This window comes from Urtica dioica, chromosome 2 (assembly GCF_054948205.1).
Source record: "Urtica dioica subsp. dioica isolate 48M chromosome 2, U.dioica_male_clone48M_v1_H2, whole genome shotgun sequence".
NCBI classification, from domain to species: Eukaryota; Viridiplantae; Streptophyta; class Magnoliopsida; order Rosales; family Urticaceae; genus Urtica; species Urtica dioica.
This window is the reverse complement of record NC_142757.1, coordinates 39,197,780-39,221,283: the sequence shown is the minus strand read 5'-3', so window position 1 is coordinate 39,221,283 and position 23,504 is coordinate 39,197,780. Positions and strand designations below refer to the sequence as shown.

Genomic DNA, 23,504 nt, shown 5'->3' with positions numbered 1-23,504 from the left:
AATATATCAACATTAACAATAATGAACAACGTGACAATAACAACTAACTAAGAATTAGATCAAACAAGCAATAAATAATAAAAAAATTTAATTACATTTAGATCAAATTAATTATTAATTACATCTAAATTCTAAATCAACAACATAAAGATTTAAATTCGAATAAAAAAAAAAACATTTTAAAGATTGCATATTTAATGGGTTATTAATATTATTATTATTTGTTGAAAAGTCAATGTTATTGATTTGGTTCCGTGCATGAATGATCTTGCCTAATTAATGCAAGGTATGTGATGATGATATATTCAATATTAAAGACCAAGACCAAGCCCACGTTTTCCATTCATTTCCACTTCCCAAAAATTGTTAAAAAAAGTAATTAAAAAATGATATCACTTGCTTCAAAAAAAAAAATCATTACAAAATGCAACCACACTTGCTTTTATGAATCGGAATAACGTTGCCATCTTCTTCCTCATTTCATTGTTTTCATTATTTTTTTACAGATCTGCAAATTAAGTGCAAACTTCTTCTCTTCCCCTAAGCTACCAAAAAGAAAGTTTACAGCTTTGATTTTTGAGCAAGTAACACACGAAGTTCACCAGATTGCATAAAAAAAAATTCAAAACCCAGATCTACAGTTACCATGCTTGGGCGAAGTTGGAGTTGGACAGCTACGTGAAGGAAAACGAAGGTCCGGCGCGGGAAGACGAGAGATTTCAACAGATCTCGCGATGGAAAATGAGAGATTTGCAGAGCTTTTTCTTAACGATGGTTTTGCTGCTTTTGCAGATCTTGCTTTGGGTGATTTTTTTTTTCATTTTTTAACTTCGTTTGAACGAGAAAATGAGGTAACTTCGTTTTAATTTCAAAACGCGAGATATATTGCGAGATATCGCGAGAAACGGACAATTTTGCGAGTTATTAACATCTCGCTCTCGCACCTAGGCGAGAAACGAGAACTCGCGCGAGATACCCCCATCTCGCGCGAGATTTCAATCCGTGCTACTACTACAAGGCTTCAATCAACACGTGAGACGTACGTGTCTTGATAGATATAAGATTACAAGAGAACGCCGAGCGAAATTTCATTAGTCGTCATGTTCGTTATAATTGAAATCTCGCGCGAGATGGAGCTATCTCGCGCGAGTTCTCGTTTCTCGCAGAGGCGCGAGAGCGAGATGTACATATCTCGCGAGTTGTAAAAATCTCGCAATTTCTCGCTCTAATCTTGCGCATCTCGCGGCTAGTCAGAGGAAAAAAAAAAATTTAACTGCGTTTTTGGGCCTGTCACAAGCCCAATTGACTTAACAAATATAGTCAAATTTTTTGAAGTAAGTATACCCTACACACTCAAGCTATTTATAGATGTTTCATTATTAAAATGTACAATTTACTTTCGATGTGGGATTTTTTTTCACTTGTGATAGACTGCCACACAATTCTTGTACACATATGCGTTGCTGTCATGTTTCTAATACAAAAGTTACTTGCTTTTTTTTTCCTGGTCAAACATGGAGTTCCTTATATAATTAAACTTTAAAAACACATATATATATATATATATATATATATATATATATATATATATATATATACATCTGGCAAATAACTTTGTATATATGCTTTTCTTAAAAACATCCGGCAAATAACTTTGTATATATGCTTTTCTTAACTTTGTAAGTTTGTATACATCCGCAAATATATATATATATATATATATATATATATATATATATATATATATATATATCCTGCAAATTTCTTTTCCTACAATTGTTATTTAATTTTTTTTTATCATTATTAAGAAAAAAAAAGGTAAATGTATGTTTTATTTTATGTAATTAATTTAATTTTGGATTTGTATTATAATAATACATAGTGTAAATAGAAACACTTTTTTTTACTTATAACTTCATGACTGAATTTTGTTTTATGTGTTCGATACTCTAAGATTTTAAATGTATATTTAAGAAATACCTCTATGTATAAAAAATTTATGTTTAAATTTTCTATGTATGCATGAAAATTAAAAAGTATTTTTTAAAGTTTATTTTTGTTCAAATACCCCACGGAATACCTTTCTTTTTGCGGTATACTCCGTGAAATGCGGTTTACCATGCGGTACGAGATACCCCGAACGTTAATCAAATACCGCGGAATACCACGGTACGAGACGAGATACCCCCAAAATTAGAAGTGCGGTACGGTCGCGAGATGCGAGATTTCAATCCTTGGTTATGTTGGAATCGATCTAGGGTTTGAGAAAATAATTAACGCTTCGGTAAGCGGCGGAATTTTAAAAATTTTCTTTTACAAGTAAAACAGTTTTTACTAACCTAGACAAGTGCAAGTACATGTAATTAAAAACCAATATGAGCTAGAAGTTTACTAACCTTTCTTGAAGCTTGAACTTTGAAGAAGCTTGTGGAAAGTTTGCAACGCTCGTCTCCCCTCGCAGCACGTCTCTCTTTCTTTCCTCGGCACCTCGAGCAACCACGAAAGTTTCTATCACTAAATCACCCGAAAAGAAGGAATTAGTGAGTGGGCACTTTTAAACACTACGACTTAAGAACGAGTCTCGAAGTCGCAGAGCTAAACACTAGGTCGAGTGAGGACCTAGGTGCCAAAGCAAGAAAAATCGAAAATATAAACTAGAGAGAGAGAGAGAGGAAGGGGCGGCCAAGTCTAGAGAGAGAAGCTCTCAATCTCTAAAACTTTGGATGAATGAAATGTGAGGAAATGAGGCTCCTATTTATAGGAGAGGTCTCACCTTCAATAAGGTAGTTTCCTCTTCTATGGAATATCACATATTCATGAGCCAAATTCCTCTCTTTCCTATTGAGACACTCGGCCAAGCTAGGGCTTCTAGAAGCCTTGATTTGTTTCATATTTTGTTCAAGGCTTGCCTTTTCTCTCAACATGGCCGATCCTTTATGCATCCCATATGCAAAATTTGTTTCCTCTTTTTCTTTTGGCAAGTATCTAAATACATTTATGCACAAAATAAACTCTTTCTCTTGGGTATTTTGGGCGGCCAACTCTCATCTAGAAGGAGCTTCTAGAAGCTTCTTCATTTGTTCATGACAACATGAGAAAAGCCCATTAAGAATTTTCAATAAAATTCTTATGAAATGAAATTAATTCACAAGGCCCAATAATCAAGTTATGGCCGAGTGACATTAAGTCATCAAATGAACTTGTCAAAAAATTTATTGACGTTCATTTCATCCTTTGTCTCAAAAGACAAAAATATCCTTTTAACTATTTTCGTTCTTGTTTTGACTTAGCTTCCAGTTTAACTATTCCTATCGATGTGATTCGTGACAGTGACCTCATGGACCCAAATGAACAAAGCTTGAGCTAAACACTTGGACTCAAAAGTTCACAAACCTTTTCCAAGTTTAGCTTAATGTCAACTGACTCCACTAAAGAGCTGACACTGAAAATCTCTCGGTTCAAATGAATTTATTTTCTACTCAAGAATTCGACCTAATTATGATGAGCGGATCCACTGAATATTATCTATGTTTACCCTTCATGAATGTCATCAGCTAGTCGGGATTTACTAAATTACCATTTTACCCATCTAGCTGTTATTTCCTCAACTCCTTTGTCGCTTGTGAATAAGTTAGAAACAATGTATTGACGAGGAGCTAACAAGTCACATTGTTTCATCCAAAAGAGTCAGGACTCAATTTGGACACTGGCCAGTTCATTTATTCACACTCCAAGGAACAAAGCATGAGGTGACATACATTGCATTTCAGCAATCTTGTACATGAATTCCATATCTATGAGAACTTCACAAAGTTACTCATGACAGACTCACAACTTAGTACTTCACCAATAGGCCTTGTTCGGAATCACATAGTGAGTCCGAACTTTGACTTTCTCAAATGAGAATACTAAGGTGTGAAATGGCATGTCTCATTTCAGGATTAAGGTAAGCATGATGCAATTCATACATAGTGACTTCGAGACATAAAAGGTTAAATGGTTTGTTCTTATATTGTCTCTAGAAGTGCACTGGTCAATTCAGTACCTTCGGAAGATACCTAGAAGAACTATAGAGTCCCCAACTCTCAATGCCTCATAACCAGACATCATAGATTCTTCTAACAATCATACTGAGGTCAATAGTCCTTTGACCCTAAGATTGCGAATATATCGTTTTAAGCAAACTACGAAGAGTTTGTTCATGCAAATCTACATTTGTCTCTTCGTAAGTTGTTAAGTTTGTTTATGGACTAAAAGACTAAGGTTTTATCATAAAGCTTCAAACAAAGAAAGAATGAATGAACGTTTCAACTTTATTAATGAATAGATAGGCAATTACAAGCAAGAGTCTTCATGAGACTTTATTTCATCAAATGTACAAAATAAAGACTACAACTCTTCTTGTGGGCACCATTGACAACAGGTTATATATCAGTTTGTTCTTTGAATACTGATGTATCTCAAAATTTCACTAGGTTTTTTGACACTTCTTTAGATTTAACATTTATGGACACGACGTGTTAAGATTGGTCAAGTGCATAGTCTTGGACAATGTCCAACGCATCAAAGAACTTTAGAGGATCCTTAAATCATATAGTGAGAGAAGAGTCCGATCTTTTGAAGCCTTTTGAATGAGAACACTTTGAGGGCATTGACCCGAAATGTTCTTCAATCTAAAGTTCTCAAGAATGATTTGAGTGCGGTGGTGAAATATTCCTCTTACTAAGTGAAAAACATGAAAATTAGATTTCTCAAGCTCTTGAACGTTTTTAGAGGGTGAATATAATTTTGTTTGATTACTTTTGATTTATGAGAGAAAATGTTTGATGGAGTGTGAATATTTCTTCTCTCATTTTAGAGAGAATGAAAATAGATTATTCATATTGTGTTTGATTTTCTCTTTTTTTTTTTCCTTCTTTTTTGTGTGATATTGTAGGAGTTTGGTTCTCTTCAAGGATTAAAATCTTGTGCGAGATTAAGATATTTTGCGAGAGATCTCGCGTTTTGAAGGATAACGAGAGAGAAATAAAAATAACTGGCGAAATGGTTCATTTCTCGCAAGTTCTCGCGGACCATTTCTCTCTCCTCCCATGTAAAAAAGCGAACAAAATTCATCCATTTTCCCAAAAAATTGACGAGAAATGCTCTCTAGACTTTTCGACCGTCCATCGTCGAAGACCTTGTTCGCTAGGGCCTTGGTGAATGGATCTGCGAGGTTGTCCACCGTTGAGATCTTCTTCACTTCCACGTCTCCGCGCTGCACGATCTCTCGAATCAAATGGTATTTCCTCTCAATATGCTTAGAGCGCTTATGGCTTCTAGGTTCCTTTGAGTTAGCGACAGCCCCACTATTATCACAATAAAGGGTCATGGGCTCGTCGACGTTTGGAATAACTTCCAAATACTTAAGGAACTTTTTAAGCCATACGGCCTCTTTGGATGCTTCACAAGCATCCACATATTCTGCTTCCATTGTGGAGTCAGCAATGCAAGATTGCTTAATACTTCTCCACACAACAGCTCCACCATTAAGGATGAACACAGATCCCGAAGTGGATTTCCTGGAATCCTTATCCGCTTGAAAATCGGAGTCGGTATATCCCGTCATAGTCAGGTCAATACCTGAGTATGTAAGCATCAAGTTCCTAGTTCTTCGAATATACTTAAGAACATGCTTAACAGCAATCCAGTGCTCGGGTCCAGGGTTGGATTGGAAACGGCTAACTACGCCAACGGCGAAACATATATCAGGTCTAGTGCAAAGCATAGCATACATGAGGCTTCCTACGGCAGAGGCGTAAGGAATCTTCCTCATGTCTTCAATCTCTTGTGCAGTCTTGGGAGACTGGTCCTTAGAGAGTGAAACTCCATGCCTAAAGGGTGTTTGACCCCTCTTGCAGTCTTGCATCGAGAATCGATCCATCACCTTATCAATATAAGATGCTTGAGAGAGCGACAGGGTCCGGTTTTTCCTATCTCGAAAGATTTGGATTCCCAGAATGTATGCGGCTTCTCCTAGATCCTTCATATCGAATTGCTTTGCCAGCCAGACCTTAACCTCAGATAACTTACCCACGTCATTACCAATGAGTAGTATATCATCGACATATAGTACCAGAAACACAACTTTGCCTTCGTGTATTAACTTCTAAACACAAGGCTCATCTATTGACTGTTCAAAGCCGAAGCTCTTTACAGTTTCATCGAATCTAATATTCCATGACCTAGATGCTTCCTTTAGTCCATAAATGGATTTAAGCAACTCACAAACCTTGGTCTCTTGACCTTTATCCACGAAACCGTCTGGTTGAGCCATGTAAATGCGCTCGTCAAGATTGCCATTCAGAAAGGCTGTCTTGACATCAATTTGCCAGATCTCATAGTCGAGAGCTGCAGCTATGGATAGGAGTATGCGGATGGATTTAAGCATCACGACTGGCGAGAAGGTTTCTTCATAGTCAATCCCTTCTTGTTGGGTATAACCCTTCGCCACAAGTCGTGCTTTGAACATCTCGACGTTCCCATCAGGACCCATTTTCTTCTTGTATATCCACTTACACCCTACGGGTTTAATCCCTTCAGGAAGGTCTACAAGTTTCCAGACTTTTTTGACATACATCGAGTGCATTTCAACTTTCATGGCGTCAAGCCAAAGGTTTGATTCAGAACAAGCCATCGCTTGGCTATAGGAAACAGAGTGTCATCCATGTCGGAGACGGCTACAAGAGAGTCTCCATAAGACATGTACCTGTCAGGCTTTTGAGTAGCCCTCCCACTACGTCGAAGTACTACTTGACGAGATTCTGATGAGTTAGGTTGTGTTTCAGTTGGGGTAAGAACAGTTCTTACAGATGAGGTAGAAGCTTCCTCACCCAACTTTTCTTCAAGCACAATTTTGCTTCTAGGTTTCGCATCCTTCATGAAGTCCTCCTCAAGGAAACGAGCATTCGTGCTAACAAAAGTCTTATCGTCCTCGGGACTATAGAAAATGAAACCTTTGGTTTCCTTTGGATATCCCACAAACAGGCACAATTCTGACCTACTAGCCAACTTGCTAGTCTTTTGCCTTAGCACATGTGCAGGGCAATCCTAAATTTGGATGTGGCCCAAACTTACTTTACGGCCAGTCCATCTTTCATAAGGAGTACCAGGAACCGTTTTAGACGGAACTTGGTTCAGAATGTAAGCGGCTGTTTCGAGGGCATATCCCCAAAAGGAAAGCGGGAGTGATGAGTAACTCATCATTGATCTAACCATCTCCATAAGAGTTCGGTTTCTTCTCTCTGACACTCCGTTTTGTTGGGGTGTGCCAGGTGCGGTAAGCTGAGAAGCGATACCTTCTTCTTTAAGAAAGTCATCGAACTCTCCAGACATATACTCACCACCTCGATCAGATCGAAGAGTTTTGATCACTTTGCCAGTTTGCTTTTCCACTAAAGCCCTAAAGACCTTAAATACGTTAAAGGTCTCGGATTTGTGTTAAAGCAAATAGACAAACCCATATCTTGAGTAATCATCAGTGAAGGTAACGAAGTATTCGTATCCTCCACGTGCCTGTTGGTTGAGCGGACCACATACATCAGAATGTATTAGTTCCAGCAACTCAGTGGCTCTTCGACCCTTATCGGAGAAAGGTCGCTTAGTCATTTTTTCTTCTATACAGGATTCACAAGTAGGTAGTGAACCTATTGCAGAGGCTTGGAGTGGACCATCCCTCACAAGTCTCTTAATCCTATCTAGACTGATATGACCAAGTCTCAAGTGCCAAAGGTATGTTGATTTTGTTAGATCGGAGAATTCAGAAAGTTTAATCCTCTTTGGCTCCCTAATTAGATCATTATCTATTTCGGTGTCTAAGATGGAAGGTTGAGTGGGATAGATGTAAAAAAGACCATTCTTCATACATGCATCAGTGACAAAAGAATTAGAAAAAGAAACGAAATACGAATTCCATTCTTAATGAACTTTAAACAATAATCTTGCTCTAGAAGACGAGCAACGGATATTAAGTTCTTCCTAAAGGTAGGAACAAAATAAACATTATTCAAGTTTAAAGTGTGGTCTTCAAAAGACAGCGTCACGGATCCTAGGGGTGAAACTGGATCGGTTCGGTTCGGTTTTTGACATTTTTAGTATCCGAATCCGAATTTTCGGTTTTTAAAAACTCGGTCCAGTATCCGGTCCAATTTAGTCTAAAACCGAAATTTGGTTATCCGAATATTCGGTTATCTGGTTTCTTAAATCCAGTATCCAGTCCAGTATCCAATTTTTAAAATTCGGTTATCCAATTTGTAAAATTTCAGATCCAGTTTAATATCCAATTTCTAAAATCCAAATCCGGTTTGTAAAAATTCAAAAAACGAGTATAAACGACTCTTATAAAGCTCCAAAATGACAATACATAATCTAAAACTGAGTAAAAAAAAATAAAATTCAAAAGGACACTCGTCTCCAACTACCTGCACAAGTAAATATCATAATATAAAATTAAAATTACAACCCTAATGATCATAATAAACCATACAACAGTTGGATTTTTATGCTACCTTTATAGATCACATAATCAAGTTGTAGTAGCAGTAGGAGTTGATATATGAGAAGTTTGTTCTTTTTTTTAATATATATTTATTTTTAATTAAAAAAAATCGGTTAAATAACTGATATCCAGATTTTCCGAAAATCAAATCCGATATCCGGTCCAGTTTTGTAAACCGGATCGGTTATCCGAATCAGAATTTCGGTTAGCTGACGTGGCTCCAAATTTCGGTTTCGGTTCGGTTTGGATATCGGTTTTATCCGATTTTCGGTTCGGTTTTGTACAGCCCTAACGGATCCCACAGCCTTCACAGACACCAGGCTCCCATCACCCCATTTGAAACAGAACCCGACTTCCTCTAAGCTTTTGGTTTTCTTGAAACCATTCAAGGAACAAAAAATATGGTTAGTAGCAGCAGAGTCAAGAATCCACGTTGATACACTATCAGCTACGAAGCATGCTTCGTTAACTAGTACAATACTATGTTCCTTTGCTTTGAGATAGGCAGGACAGTTCTTTTTATCGGCCTTGTGAGGTCTCTTCTTAGTTCCAGAGGCGGAGGCTTTGTGCTCAGTAGCATGTGCCTCTCCTTTATTCCTCTTTCTCTTAGTGAGACCTACAGCAGTGTGAAGTTCCATCATAAGCATGGTAACAGTGTACTCTAGCTTGTTGATGGAGTAGTTCAACTTGAAGGTATCAAGAGATGCGGGGAGAGTTTCTAAGATCATATCTATGACATTCTTCCCATCAATCTCAGATCCTAGGATTTCCATTTTATTCAGAAAACTAATGATCAGTATCATAAAGTCTCCAACAAGAGTCCTAGCCTTCATATGACAGTTCATAAACTGTCGGACTGCTTGTAGCCTTGTTTGACGCCTTTGCCCTCCAAACATCTCAAGGAGATTGTAGAGCATGTCAGCGGCAGTCTCGAAGTCACGATGTTGCTCTTTCAGCATATTGTTCATAGATGCCAAGATATAGCACCTCACAATCTCATCGGATCGAAGCCAGGCCGCTAAGGCGTCATTGTCCTCTTGAGTTGAATCATCATTCGTCAGAGGAGGACACGGGGTGGTGAGTACCCATTTGTGCTTGTTAACGGTAGGTATTATGTCGAGGTTACGTTTCGAGTCTATGTAGTTTTCGTTTTCGAGTTTGTTCGAGGAAAGAATGAAAGAGAGAGAGTTGGGAGACATATTGCCTATAAAAGTTGAAACAAGTTTATGATTAGTCTTTGGTTTAGGATTTAAGTTTGTTTAAGACTTTATAAAATCCAAAGGTGTTATGAACGAAATGACACTTTACTCCTTCGAGGGAAGGCCGCAACGAGTCTCCTTTCATAAGTAAATGACTCATCATTAATGCATAGCCAAGATGTCAATACATCAATTTTGACTAGCCACCTTGTAAATTGGTTTGATCACTCGCATCCTTTCGCAGGGCCTCGAGGGAGGATTACTAGGGATTGAGTCTAAGTGTGTAACCAACCACTTAGTCCAAAAGATTGACTTTGAAAAACAATCCGCCGAGGGGAGGTCTTGTCATCATCGTCTCACTCTCGGACGTAGCTCATTGAGCAATGATCAGAGCAAAGCGCCCTTGAGTACTCTCATTTAAGAGAGGGCCACGAGGGTGACTCTTAGTCCGGCGACACTTGCACTTTTCATTAGTGTTGGGGATCGTGGGTTACAAACAACAAGTATAACCCTCCCACTTAGTTTTTGGAGTTGGTTCATCGACTCTTTTAACTTCGGAAACAAATTTCCTAGTTAGAGAGCGACAGAGCGGACAACAAGAAGAGAATCCTAGATCGACATGTTCAGAGCAGTATTAGTGCATAAAGGCACAAGGTACATACTCGATCTTTTCCTATTTTCTATTTCGGGAAAGTGCGTGAGGGAAGTGTGAACTTCAACTCACTCGAACACTTGAAAGTTTGAGATTACACATCTTTTTATTTTTCGGCTTGTCTACAAGGAGACCTCCCACTCAAATTTTCAAGAGCATATAGATTTTGAACATATGTGATATAGATATAGTTTTGAAAACATTTTGAAAACTTATTTGATATGGGTGACAAAATATTTTTCAAGTTTGAAAGTGAAAACGGTTTTTCAAAATTCAAACTAGTTTTGTAAAAACTCAATTTCAATTAATCTTTCAAAAACAAAAACTTTTAATCTTTACACATCATGTTTATAATCAGATGAAAAACATTTTTGCTCAAGAAAATTTTCTTATTAGAGTTCTATAACTCATGGTAGTGGGGTTTGAAAATCCGGATTTCTAAAAAACTGGAGTTTCAGACAGCCGCGCACCTCGGAGTAAAATCGCCATATCTGGCGGCTCCGATGTCCTTTTGAGCCGAAACCGGTGGCATTGGACAGAGGACAGACAGAGCTTTAATTTGATTCAAGAATCATTAAATTTAGATTTCGGAGCAGAGAGTTATGCTACTTTTAATGCGGGTTTACTCCAGCTCGAAGAAAAAGAAATAAATTAAAGCTTGGTCCTTTTTAGGTGCGAAAAAGAATCGAGTGTAACGGAACGTTTTATGAAGGTTGTTAAAGCTTTTATTTGTGTTTTAACAAGGCATAAAAGAAATAACAACAAGCATAAAACGATTCAAGTAAAAATAAGAAACTAGCAAGATAACAAAACTAGTCACAAAATTTTACTCGAAATTTCTCAAACCTTTAAAACACGTTTTTCAATATAAAAAATTAAAAACTTTTAGAACTGATTCTAATGTGTTTTAAAAACATCCCAAAATCATAGAAAAACAACATGGTTTTTAATTTAAAGACAAGAGCATTAAATTAAAAAAAAAATCTAAGATAACAATTCTAACTTGTCACAAAATTAGTAAACTTTCGAAAACGATTTTCAAGCTCATAATTTTAAAAACATGTACATGCTAATCTTTGACCATAGCTCTGATACCATTTGTTGGAATCGATCTAGGGTTTGAGAAAATAATTAACGCTTCGGTAAGCGGTGGAATTTTAAAAATTTTCTTTTACAAGTAAAACAGTTTTTACTAACCTAGACAAGTGCAAGTACATGTAATTAAAAACCAATATGAGCTAGAAGTTTACTAACCTTTCTTGAAGCTTGAACTTTGAAGAAGCTTGTGGAAAGTTTGCAACGCTCGTCTCCCCTCGCAGCACGTCTCTCTTTCTTTCCTCGGCACCTCGAGCAACCACGAAAGTTTCTATCACTAAATCACTCGAAAAGAAGGAATTAGTGAGTGGGCACTTTTAAACACTACGACTTAAGAACGAGTCTCGAAGTCGCAGAGCTAAACACTAGGTCGAGTGAGGACCTAGATGCCAAAGCAAGAAAAATCGAAAATATAAACTAGAGAGAGAGAGAGGAAGGGGCGGCCAAGTCTAGAGAGAGAAGCTCTCAATCTCTAAAACTTTGGATGAATGAAATGTGAGGAAATGAGGCTCCTATTTATAGGAGAGGTCTCACCTTCAATAAGGTAGTTTCCTCTTCTATGGAATATCACATATTCATGAGCCAAATTCCTCTCTTTCCTATTGAGACACTCGGCCAAGCTAGGGCTTCTAGAAGCCTTGATTTGTTTCCTATTTTGTTCAAGGCTTGCCTTTTCTCTCAACATGGCCGATCCTTTATGCATCCCATATGCAAAATTTGTTTCCTCTTTTTCTTTTGGCAAGTATCTAAATACATTTATGCACAAAATAAACTCTTTCTCTTGGGTATTTTGGGCGGCCAACTCTCATCTAGAAGGAGCTTCTAGAAGCTTCTTCATTTGTTCATGACAACATGAGAAAAGCCCATTAAGAATTTTCAATAAAATTCTTATGAAATGAAATTAATTCACAAGGCCCAATAATCAAGTTATGGCCGAGTGACATTAAGTCATCAAATGAACTTGTCAAAAAATTTATTGACGTTCATTTCATCCTTTGTCTCAAAAGACAAAAATACCCTTTTAACTATTTTCGTTCTTGTTTTGACTTAGCTTCCAGTTTAACTATTCCTATCGATGTGATTCATGACAGTGACCTCATGGACCCAAATGAACAAAGCTTGAGCTAAACACTTGGACTCAAAAGTTCACAAACCTTTTCCAAGTTTAGCTTAATGCCAACTGACTCCACTAAAGAGCTGACACTGAAAATCTCTCGGTTCAAATGAATTTATTTTCTACTCAAGAATTCGACCTAATTATGATGAGCGGATCCACTGAATATTATCTATGTTTACCCTTCATGAATGTCATCAGCTAGTCGGGATTTACTAAATTACCATTTTACCCTTCTAGCTGTTATTTCCTCAACTCCTTTGTCGCTTGTGAATAAGTTAGAAACAATGTATTGACGAGGAGCTAACAAGTCACATTGTTTCATCCAAAAGAGTCAGGACTCAATTTGGACACTGGCCAGTTCATTTATTCACACTCCAAGGAACAAAGCATGAGGTGACATACATTGCATTTCAGCAATCTTGTACATGAATTCCATATCTATGAGAACTTCACAAAGTTACTCATGACAGACTCACAACTTAGTACTTCACCAATAGGCCTTGTTCGGAATCACATAGTGAGTCCGAACTTTGACTTTCTCAAATGAGAATACTAAGGTGTGAAATGGCATGTCTCATTTCAGGATTAAGGTAAGCATGATGCAATTCATACATAGTGACTTCGAGACATAAGAGGTTAAATGGTTTGTTCTTATATTGTCTCTAGAAGTGCACTGGTCAATTCAGTACCTTCGGAAGATACCTAGAAGAACTATAGAGTCCCCAACTCTCAATGCCTCATAACCAGACATCATAGATTCTTCTAACAATCATACTGAGGTCAATAGTCCTTTGACCCTAAGATTGCGAATATATCGTTTTAAGCAAACTACGAAGAGTTTGTTCATGCAAATCTACATTTGTCTCTTCGTAAGTTGTTAAGTTTGTTTATGGACTAAAAGACTAAGGTTTTATCATAAAGCTTCAAACAAAGAAAGAATGAATGAACGTTTCAACTTTATTAATGAATAGATAGGCAATTACAAGCAAGAGTCTTCATGAGACTTTATTTCATCAAATGTACAAAATAAAGACTACAACTCTTCTTGTGGGCACCATTGACAACAGGTTATATATCAGTTTGTTCTTTGAATACTGATGTATCTCAAAATTTCACTAGGTTTTTTGACACTTCTTTAGATTTAACATTTATGGACACGACGTGTTAAGATTGGTCAAGTGCATAGTCTTGGACAATGTCCAACGCATCAAAGAACTTTAGAGGATCCTTAAATCATATAGTGAGAGAAGAGTCCGATCTTTTGAAGCCTTTTGAATGAGAACACTTTGAGGGCATTGACCCGAAATGTTCTTCAATCTAAAGTTCTCAAGAATGATTTGAGTGCGGTGGTGAAATATTCCTCTTACTAAGTGAAAAACATGAAAATTAGATTTCTCAAGCTCTTGAACGTTTTTAGAGGGTGAGTATAATTTTGTTTGATTACTTTTGATTTATGAGAGAAAATGTTTGATGGAGTGTGAATATTTCTTCTCTCATTTTAGAGAGAATGAAAATAGATTATTCATATTGTGTTTGATTTTCTCTTTTTTTTTCCTTCTTTTTTATGTGATATTGTAGGAGTTTGGTTCTCTTCAAGGATTAAAATCTTGTGCGAGATTAAGATATTTTGCGAGAGATCTCGCGTTTTGAAGGATAACGAGAGAGAAATAAAAATAACTGGCGAAATGGTTCATTTCTCGCAAGTTCTCGCGGACCATTTATTTCTCCTCCCATGTAAAAAAGCGAACAAAATTCATCCATTTTCCCAAAAAATTGACGAGAAATGCTCTCTAGACTTTTCGACCGTCCATCGTCAAATCTTGCCCAAATCTCTCCAAATCTTGTGCGAGACCACCGTTTTCCATCACTCGGCGTCTAGATCTCGCCATTTTCCGCGGAGACCACGGGATAAGTTTGAAATGTAATTAGATTTTGATTTTTGAGTATTATTCACTTGATTTGAAATGGATTTTTTTATTAATCAAAATTTAAATGTTAATTGAATAATTACATGTTGTTGTTTATGTTGATTTGAAATGAGCTTTTTTTAAATCCAAATTTAAATGTTAATTGAATAATTACTTGTTGTTTATGTTGATTTGAAATGAGTATTTTTAATCCGATTTTAAATCTTTATTTTGTTGATTTAGATGTAATTTTTAATTAATTTGATCTAAATATAATTAATTTCTTGATTATTGATTGCTTAGTTGATGTTATTTGTTATTGTTAGTTTGATCTAATTCTAAACATTTTTCATTATTGATAATGTTTATATATTTTGTTAATTCAGATTTAATTGTTGAAGAATGAGTTCGGATCCGGCCCGAAAATATTGTATGCCCCTTGAAGGAAAGACAGACGGTTTTACGTGCAACTTTTGTGGCCATGAGATGATAGACGGGGGTGTTACTAGGGTAAAGAATAACCTTACCGTTACATATAATTGAATACATGACTTCCTTGCAATTCTCAATCCAAGTCTTCTTCAAATAGATTGGACTACATAGCGTGTAAACGTCTTCACTCCGATGTTGTGCAGATGCGATGGCATTCTCGCACGGGATTCACAGTTATTGTGGTAGTCCACAAGTACATGTCTTCATCATCAAATCTACAACAAAATCACCTCTTACATTTTTGACATGACACTCATATAGACCAAGTCCATATGCATTGACGTATTGTGTCAAATTATTTAGATTTGTGTCACGTTGGTGTCAATTTTGTATTCAATTTGTGTGCGATCTCTTCTCGATCGAACAACCAAGTTTGGAGTGTGAATCGAATGAACTCAAGCAATGTTGTAATTGGAAACGTTCTAGCGTTTCTCGTCTTATTGTTGAAGCTTTCTGCATTATTGCTTGGTCTTACCTATAAAAAAATCAACTTTTATATACTTAACAAAGTTATAAAATAAACCGATCACATTGACAAAGTTAGAGTTTTGCTGTTTTCCAGGAAAGAATGTTCTGACCCTCCCATCAAAACTCACTTCATCGAGACCATCTCAACATCTTTCATTCTCAACTATCTAACCTGGGCTTCAAATATTACTGAAGGCGTAAGCAGCGTCGTGGAGTTCGATGCGACAATGATCAGTCTTGGACTTATATTAGACATTCAGTTGTAAATGATGGTAACATGCTCCGTGAGGGATACCAAGGAACACAACTTCGACTCCATGTATGATGCTTATATGCCGATCGAATATGAACGTCAAATCTGGTACGTCTTCACCGATAACTTTTCTCAACTTCCTCAAAAACCAAATCCACGAACCATGACACTCGTTGTCTATAACCCTAAATGCAAGTGGATATAATTGTGAATTCGCATCCATTGCAATTAAGTAGAGCAATTGTCCACCAAATTTTGTCTTAAAAAATGTATCGTCCAATGATATGACTGGCCGACATGAATCCTCTACGGCACGCTCCAATAGAAAAGAAAGCGTAGTTGAATTTGTCACCATCTTTCACAAAGTCAGTCAAAGTCCTAAGAATTTTTTGTTGGAACATGCATAGTCAAGACGGTAACTTCTGATAAGATTGTTCCAGTGTACCTCTCACGTACTCAATAGCTTTCTCTCTGGATCTTCAAGCCTTCAGATACGATATGCTAACACCCTATCTTGTCTTGACTTCCTCTCTGGCGTTATGCGCCAAATACTCAACCATAGAACTGATAGTATACTTGGCTTTAAAAACGTGCTCAATGACCTATGGTGCAGCTCCTCGATGACCCTCTGTTCGAACCACACGCGAGCAAGAGTGTTAACTTTTGTAAGACGCAATCTGCCACATATCAAACCACTGCACAACACCTCTCAACTTCCATGTGTACATATCATTTTTTGCATATGATATACGATCTCATTTTGTATGAAGATTTCACTCTAAATTCGAAATTATTTTTTAGAACGTATAGGTGGATCTCTTTCTTCAATTGTTTCTTGCTCTCGAACTCCTTCCCAATATATATATATATATATATATATATATATATATATATATATATATATATATATATATATCTTTAGAGCTACCTGTTACATTCAATGGTTAAATTTTTTAATAACGTAACATATTTCATTTGCAAATTTAAGTACATCTCATTTACATTACATGCGGAAGAAGTTGGATATTGACTTAGTTCTTCCTTGACAACGTCATCAACTGTGAACTTGGGCGTTTTCCACGAATAAGGCACGGTTGACAGTGTCACGATGGTACTGTAAATTTATCCACATCTTCTTCATATTCTTCGGGGTTCGCGAATTCTTCAAATTCTTCACCTTCTTCAAACTGTTGTGTTCATCACCTCAGTCACTGTATACTTCATCATCTATGTCGTTGTTGTGGTAATCATCTCTGTCACGTATGTACACTTCGTCTTCATCACCCTTGTACACGTTATCTTCGTCACCCTTATGCAAGTCATCTTCGCCACCATTGTGTCCGTTGTTGATGATTCCTACATTGTGTCGGTCATTGATAATAAGATTATTTCGTCTCTTGTTCGGTTCAAAGCGAGACAATTCTTCAATCATCACATTTTTCCATTTAGCTACTCCTTGACATGCACTTGACACTAACTTCTTTCGATACCAAGCTTACACAAAGAGAAAATCTCTACGATTTTTGTTCTTCATATAATACGAAACGTCGACATTGTTCTTCAAAACAACAGAAGCCATCGGAATCGTACCAATTGCGTATGGGACTTCAAGTTTTAAGTCGAACATGAATCTGTCTACATCGATCGTCTCGTACACCTTATCCATTAACTCATTGTAAGTTATGTCTTTCGAAACATCAACAGCAAATGTAACTGCATTACTGAACACCCATAAGTGTTTTTTTTCTTTCTCTCACCCGTTAAACAAGATAAAAACTACAAAAACACCAAAAAAAATCATAAAAATCATAAAATCATCAAAAACCGTCGAAAATCATCAGAACTTGTCGGAACTCATCGAAAATTTTGAAAACAATCGAATTTCATTTGATTTCATCGGAACCTACTGGAAACTTTGAAACCATCGGACGTTATATTTATTTCATCGGATATTGGAAATTATCGATTTCTTTTTTTCTATTTCAACATGAAGTTCATCGTAAATAATAGTTAAATTTCATCCTAAACTATCAGATTTCATCGAAAATAATGTGAAATTCCATAAAATAAAATAATAAAAAAAAAAAAAATTCTTAGAACTATCATTTTCTTTGATTCCCCTCAAAACATATCTCTAAATCGATTTAATATGATTAAATAAGTAAACTTACCAATTTTTCAGCGAATTTCACCAAATAAAAAGAGGATTTGAAGGTAGAGATAGAGAGAGAGAGAATATAGGAAAAGAAAAAAATTAGAGAATGAAAAAAAATAAGGTTAAATGGGCTAAAATGACATTTTTTGTTCGAAATGGGATTAAAAATCTAATTTTGAATATTTAACCAGAAAATCTAACCTTAATGTTTCTTCGCTTTTAAATCCACAAAATGAAACTTCTCATAAAATATATTTAAAGTGATGAATTCAATATGCATTGGACTGTTGATTTAGCATGTGCAGTGAGCCCGTGACTAATTAACGAGTTAAAGTGGACAACTTTAGAATGATATTAACCTTAACTTTTATTTCTTTTGTTTGAGCTTAATTTGCCCAGCACAATTTTCTAATACATGACTAAATTTTAATATTTTTGCAGCGGTGATGCCAATTCATTATCTTCAGCCCCCTATCGTTTGAAACATGGCCAACGCAAGGCCAAATGCACCAAAAAGGTGTAATAAAAACAATGGCAGAATGCCATATAATATACACGAGTTGATGAGCTAAGTCAACAATAATCTCGGATGTTATCAGAATGTCACAGGGTTCTTTCTATATAATTTAACCTTAGTTAACCCTTTTCTTTTTCTATCTTCGACTAATTTTGAGTAAAAAGATATTATCATATACCAAAGTCACCACTTTACAGTTGGCTAACATGGTTAGTAATCTCTTCTGGGCAAGACTGGGCTTGAAGCAGCTCTAGACGAGTGAAAGGATGAGCAAACTGCAATATGTAATCCTCATCTGAAGTGCCAAAATAAAAATTGGAATCATGTTTTGCCTTCTTACGGCATAAATCCTATGGAATGCTTTTAAAGGGTAAAAAAATTATAAATAAGTAAATAAAAAAAAAAAGATTCAAAACTCACTCTCTTTAACTGTTCCGTAAAGCCAGCACAACACCTCGTCAGCAAAAGCCAGACAGACTCCTCCCTGAAAATTAGGTTTATAGAGGAGCGGTAATGAATTTATATAATCCCTCATTAAGAAATGAATTGGCGATAACTCAAACATGTGAATGGGTCTCGACTTCCAAAACAATTTTTTTTTCCCAGTATGTAGGCCGTTTGACATTATGGTTGGTAAATCTACCTGCCAGTAGTTCTTCATTTTGACTCTCTGGGTTATGTCTTTGGTTCTGAGTCTCTCGGTTCGTACAAGTCTTCCTTGGTCATCTCTGCACGAAGAGAAGGATGCTCTTACAAGAATATTTTGCGAATATATCAAGAGACTACTGTCGCAAACTGTGAGATACATTATCGATATTTAAATCAGATAACATGGCCACTGTCATAATTTAGGAGCAGTTTACTAAGAAATAATATTTGGTACTTCTACAAATGATTTGCCCTATCCCACTCCAAACAATTTAACATTCTCTGATCTGTTACCACCCAAACCATTCCCGATGTGATGAAACCAACCATATACTGGTTGGAAGATCGATGTTCCATAGCGAGATTATAGCTAATTCGGTAAGAATCTGAATTTACCTAAATCCAATGACAATATAAGGAACGCCAGCTAGGAATGATTGAATCTGTGACCAAAAGCACATACAAATGAAGTCAGTGATAGGCAGATGGGAGGCAAAAAAAGGTGGCTAAAAAATTAAAAGAGAAAAAAGATTAAAGCCATCACACTGTTTAGTCAACATTTGAAACAAATCCACTAAAAGAAAGAAACTAACCGTTGAGGAAATGATAAATGATTTGAAAACATACTTCAGGGATTAAAAATTCTACATATCAAGCATGAATTACATGTGGCATATGATTCATAGCATTACATAAGGAAGATCATACCCAGACTCGAAGAAGTTTCTCTCTCTCGAATTTTTCCTCGGTGTGATAATCCAGCTGCAAAGCCAGCAATATTTGCAGTCTGTCAGTCAGGGAAAAGCTGTAACGTATAGATAGCATGTAAAACAGATAACAACCTCACGATTGGTTTTCAACTCCACATAAAACCTCCTTCCATCATCAGTTGAGTCACAGCAATCCATTTCAGCACCCATCAATATCCGATGCGCCCCAAGTTTGGTTTTAATCAGTGAACAATATTCAACATTGGCATCTACATGATGTATTCCTTCTCCATCAACTCCGGCATTTTCAGTGGCAAGGCTCTCGAAACAATATCCCCAATAACATCTATATTGAAAAAAGAAGACCATTTGTTACTTGACAAGTTGACATAGCTGATGATGAGAAGCCGGTTTATTAGAGATGAACGAAACATGAATTTGATGCATTCACCCAATCCACTTCACTTATTCCCAAAGGAAGCCCTAACGAGGGAAGGCAAGCAACCAGGCCCATCTGGGGTCCGAGGCCCAAGAGCAGTGACGTTAGTCCAGAATAAAAGAATAGTAGTTATTGTGTCTAATATTACTTTCATTGTAATTTTCCTTGTAGCTTCATTTCAGCAACAGCGCTTGGATTGTGGTAGTTAGTAGTGACTTCAGAGTTATAGGGGAATACATTTGGGTGCCAGATATTTGGAAGGAATGTTGGGATATTTAAAAGATTTAGACTTTAGAGAAAGAATCCGAGAGGGAGGGAGAGAGGAGGGTCTCTCGAATACCCTTGCACTTTGTACCAGTTTGTGGGAAATCAATACAAATTTCTCTTTCTTCTCCTTGTTATTTGATCTCGCACATCAGAATCAATCCCCATAAAAGAAAGCTATTAAATAGCTTAATAACTTTCAGGATAAAAAAATTATGGACATACACGAATGCATGGTGTAATCTCATTACTCCTACATATTCCTCTCAAACTTTGCACCTTATCGAAAATGGATTCGCTATCTAGCTTCAGTGAATGTGTCCACAACAGTAATTGGTTACCATAACAAAAAATTTACTTAATACAAATTCTGTACCTTCTACGTTCATACTCACTCTGTGGTCTTTCTGGTAGTTTATGAACATCAAGATATACAACTCCATTCCTTTTATGTACTCCCATCTCCCAAGGCTCGTATCGAATATATGCAGTTGCGAGTATCTGCAGAACAATTGGGGATCAACTATAAGATGACGGAGTCACGGAGTAGAAATTTTTTGTAAAACTATATTTTCGTGACAAACAATAAAATTTGTGTAATTCTGTCATAAATTACAATTCCATGCTTTAGCATAGCAAGGAGAAAATATCATCTCAATGTGATATGTACTACATAGGAGTTAAGTGATTAGACCGAGTATCTATAACTTGTTTCCTGACCTTTATCAAACTATTTTTTTAAGGGATTAATTCGGATTCAATCATTGGAAAGTCACTGATCCAAAACTTGATTGGTTTCTGATCTCAAAAACACAAAAATATTTTATGATTAGACTACTAAAAAACTAATAAAAAAATTATAACATGTAGTGATACATGCACGATGCACTAGAGTTTCACACAATCAAATAAAATATGCACACATAAAAGAACTGGATGTTACCTTATTAAGATTGTTACGGTAAGTCTGAAAAGAAACATGAAAGATCCTGTGTTAATAACACGCAAACAAACAGTAGTAGAAAAAAGAAAGGTTTAATAATCTCGCACCACAAAATGAATGTTCTGAAGTGGAATATTTTTGTCTCGTATGCAGGATAGCATGTCACCGAAACCTTGAGATCCTAAATCTGGTTTTGAGGAAAAAAAATACAGACACCTATCAATATCGACGCCTCATGGATTCTTAACCTTAGCACAATAGATAGATAGTTGTGATAAAAACATAAAATCTACCTTTTTTCTCGATAAAACTATCAAACCCTTGATTAAGATCAGCCCCAACGTCTTCCGAGATAAGTCGCTTGAAAAGCCTCTGAGAAATGAGTAGGCATCGCAGATATAGCTTAACTCTCCATTATATTTTTACAACAGCCAGTCAATAGCTTGCAGTGCCAGGATATCTATATGTAATCTTACCAAGCTGCGATCATCAAAGAAGACCTCTCCGCCTTCTACCCGACTGTAGCAAGCAAGCTCACATGGCTAACGGAAAATACCAAAATGTCAGTACCGGGGATATTGTACTTGTATAGAATATGTTATACAAATAACTAAATGGATAATCAATCTCCCTAGAAAGAGGTTAGATAAGAAAACCCAAGTGTGCTATAGAATTTTTTTTTTTCTTTTCGCATCGGACAAAGTATACAATAACAAAAATATTAATTTCGATCTACTATCAATATGCTAGCAAACTCCGCTTAAAAACTAGGTAACAGACAATAATAGGGAAAAGAAAGGATAAAAACTGACTTACTTCCTGGAAGGCAATGCATTTTCTTGATAATGTTTCTTCACTTTTAGTAAGCTTGAGTTCCGAAACAAAGCGTTCGTCCCGAGGGGCCGAGAACCTGGGACCATAACCGGAGCTTCTCTGACCATAAGGTCCTCCTGGTCGGGGAAGAAGGCCGGGCCCACCTCTTCCGTTATGATTCCCATGCCAACGACCACGCCCACCACCGTGATTCCCCCTACCCCGTCCCTGATCGTAATTGTTGCGTATGGCAGGCAATACTGTGTTTCAAATTTAAAAGTCAGCTTTAGCTTTCAAGAACACATTACCACAATTGACGAACATCATATGGATTGACCATCTTCGTACAAAAATCCAAGCACAATCGTTCATCAGCAAAAACAGACAAAAGAATAATCCACTCCACAACAGCAAATAAAATGAATTTAAGCAGCACTTGTATTGATCACGTACTCACTACGAGATCCATTTACTCAAAGTTCAAACCCTACCCAAGCAATGTTTGTACAGACTGAGACTTTATGCACAAGTATACGGAAACATAGCCAGTCAAGTTTCTGCGAACATTTAGTTCCGCAGAAGTGACCAAAGAAAGAAACCTCTCAGGCAACAGAGCCAGAACTTTAACATATTACAAAACAAGGAAGAACAAACTCAATGAAAGCTCGATCACAAACACATTGAAATCAATCCACTACAAGAAACGAAGTCGTTACCGGGAATAGGAAAAGGGCTAGAGGCTAGGGTTTTGCAATAGTCTTCGTTATCGGAGTCGAAGAGATCTTTCTCGTCTTCCTCGTTCCCGTGGGAAGCCCTAGCACTGATACTGTCACCGCGATTGCTGTTATTAGCGTTGTCGATCTCTTCATCTCCGTCGCTGGCGCTTCCTACGCCATTACTGCTCCGATCTCCGGCGTCGGAGGAGGAAGACGACGACGAAGAGGCAGAAGACGACGACGAAGAGGCGGAAGAACGCGAGGAAGGACTGGACGAGCGGTTTCCGTTGTCGTTATCGTTTTCGTTGTCGTTGTCTTTGTCATTGTCGTCTTCGAAGTCTTCGCCGAAGATTTCAACGCTTCGCTCAGAGAAATCCATGGTCGGAAGAAATTAGTGTGAGAAAACGGCGATTAGTGAAGAGAGCTTATGATTGGCTTCAGAAGAAGCAGAACAGAGCCGTCTGATATGGGCCTATTATGGGCCTTTGTACAGCGGTTTGCTTTTGAAGAGACAAAAAAAAATGTGCAAAATTGCAATGAAGAATTAGTTGTAAAAGTTGGACTTGGAACTAGTCAAATT

The 23,504-nt window shown here is 36.8% G+C and overlaps 1 protein-coding gene across 1 annotated transcript; it reads right to left on the bottom strand.

The window, feature by feature from the left end:
• Window positions 1-18,223: 18,223 nt before the first annotated feature.
• On the bottom strand, window positions 18,224-23,405 carry LOC149404685 (glycine-rich protein). Its single transcript, XM_089606722.1, has 13 exons — window positions 22,925-23,405; window positions 22,212-22,468; window positions 21,872-21,937; window positions 21,689-21,767; window positions 21,503-21,582; window positions 21,396-21,419; window positions 20,829-20,953; window positions 19,882-20,095; window positions 19,748-19,801; window positions 19,436-19,482; window positions 19,035-19,119; window positions 18,812-18,875; window positions 18,224-18,686 (listed from the first exon to the last, which is right to left on the bottom strand). The coding sequence occupies exons 1-13, from the start codon at window positions 23,301-23,303 to the stop codon at window positions 18,583-18,585; spliced, it is 1,578 nt and encodes a 525-aa protein (XP_089462848.1). The 5' UTR covers window positions 23,304-23,405; the 3' UTR covers window positions 18,224-18,582.
• Window positions 23,406-23,504: the final 99 nt, after the last annotated feature.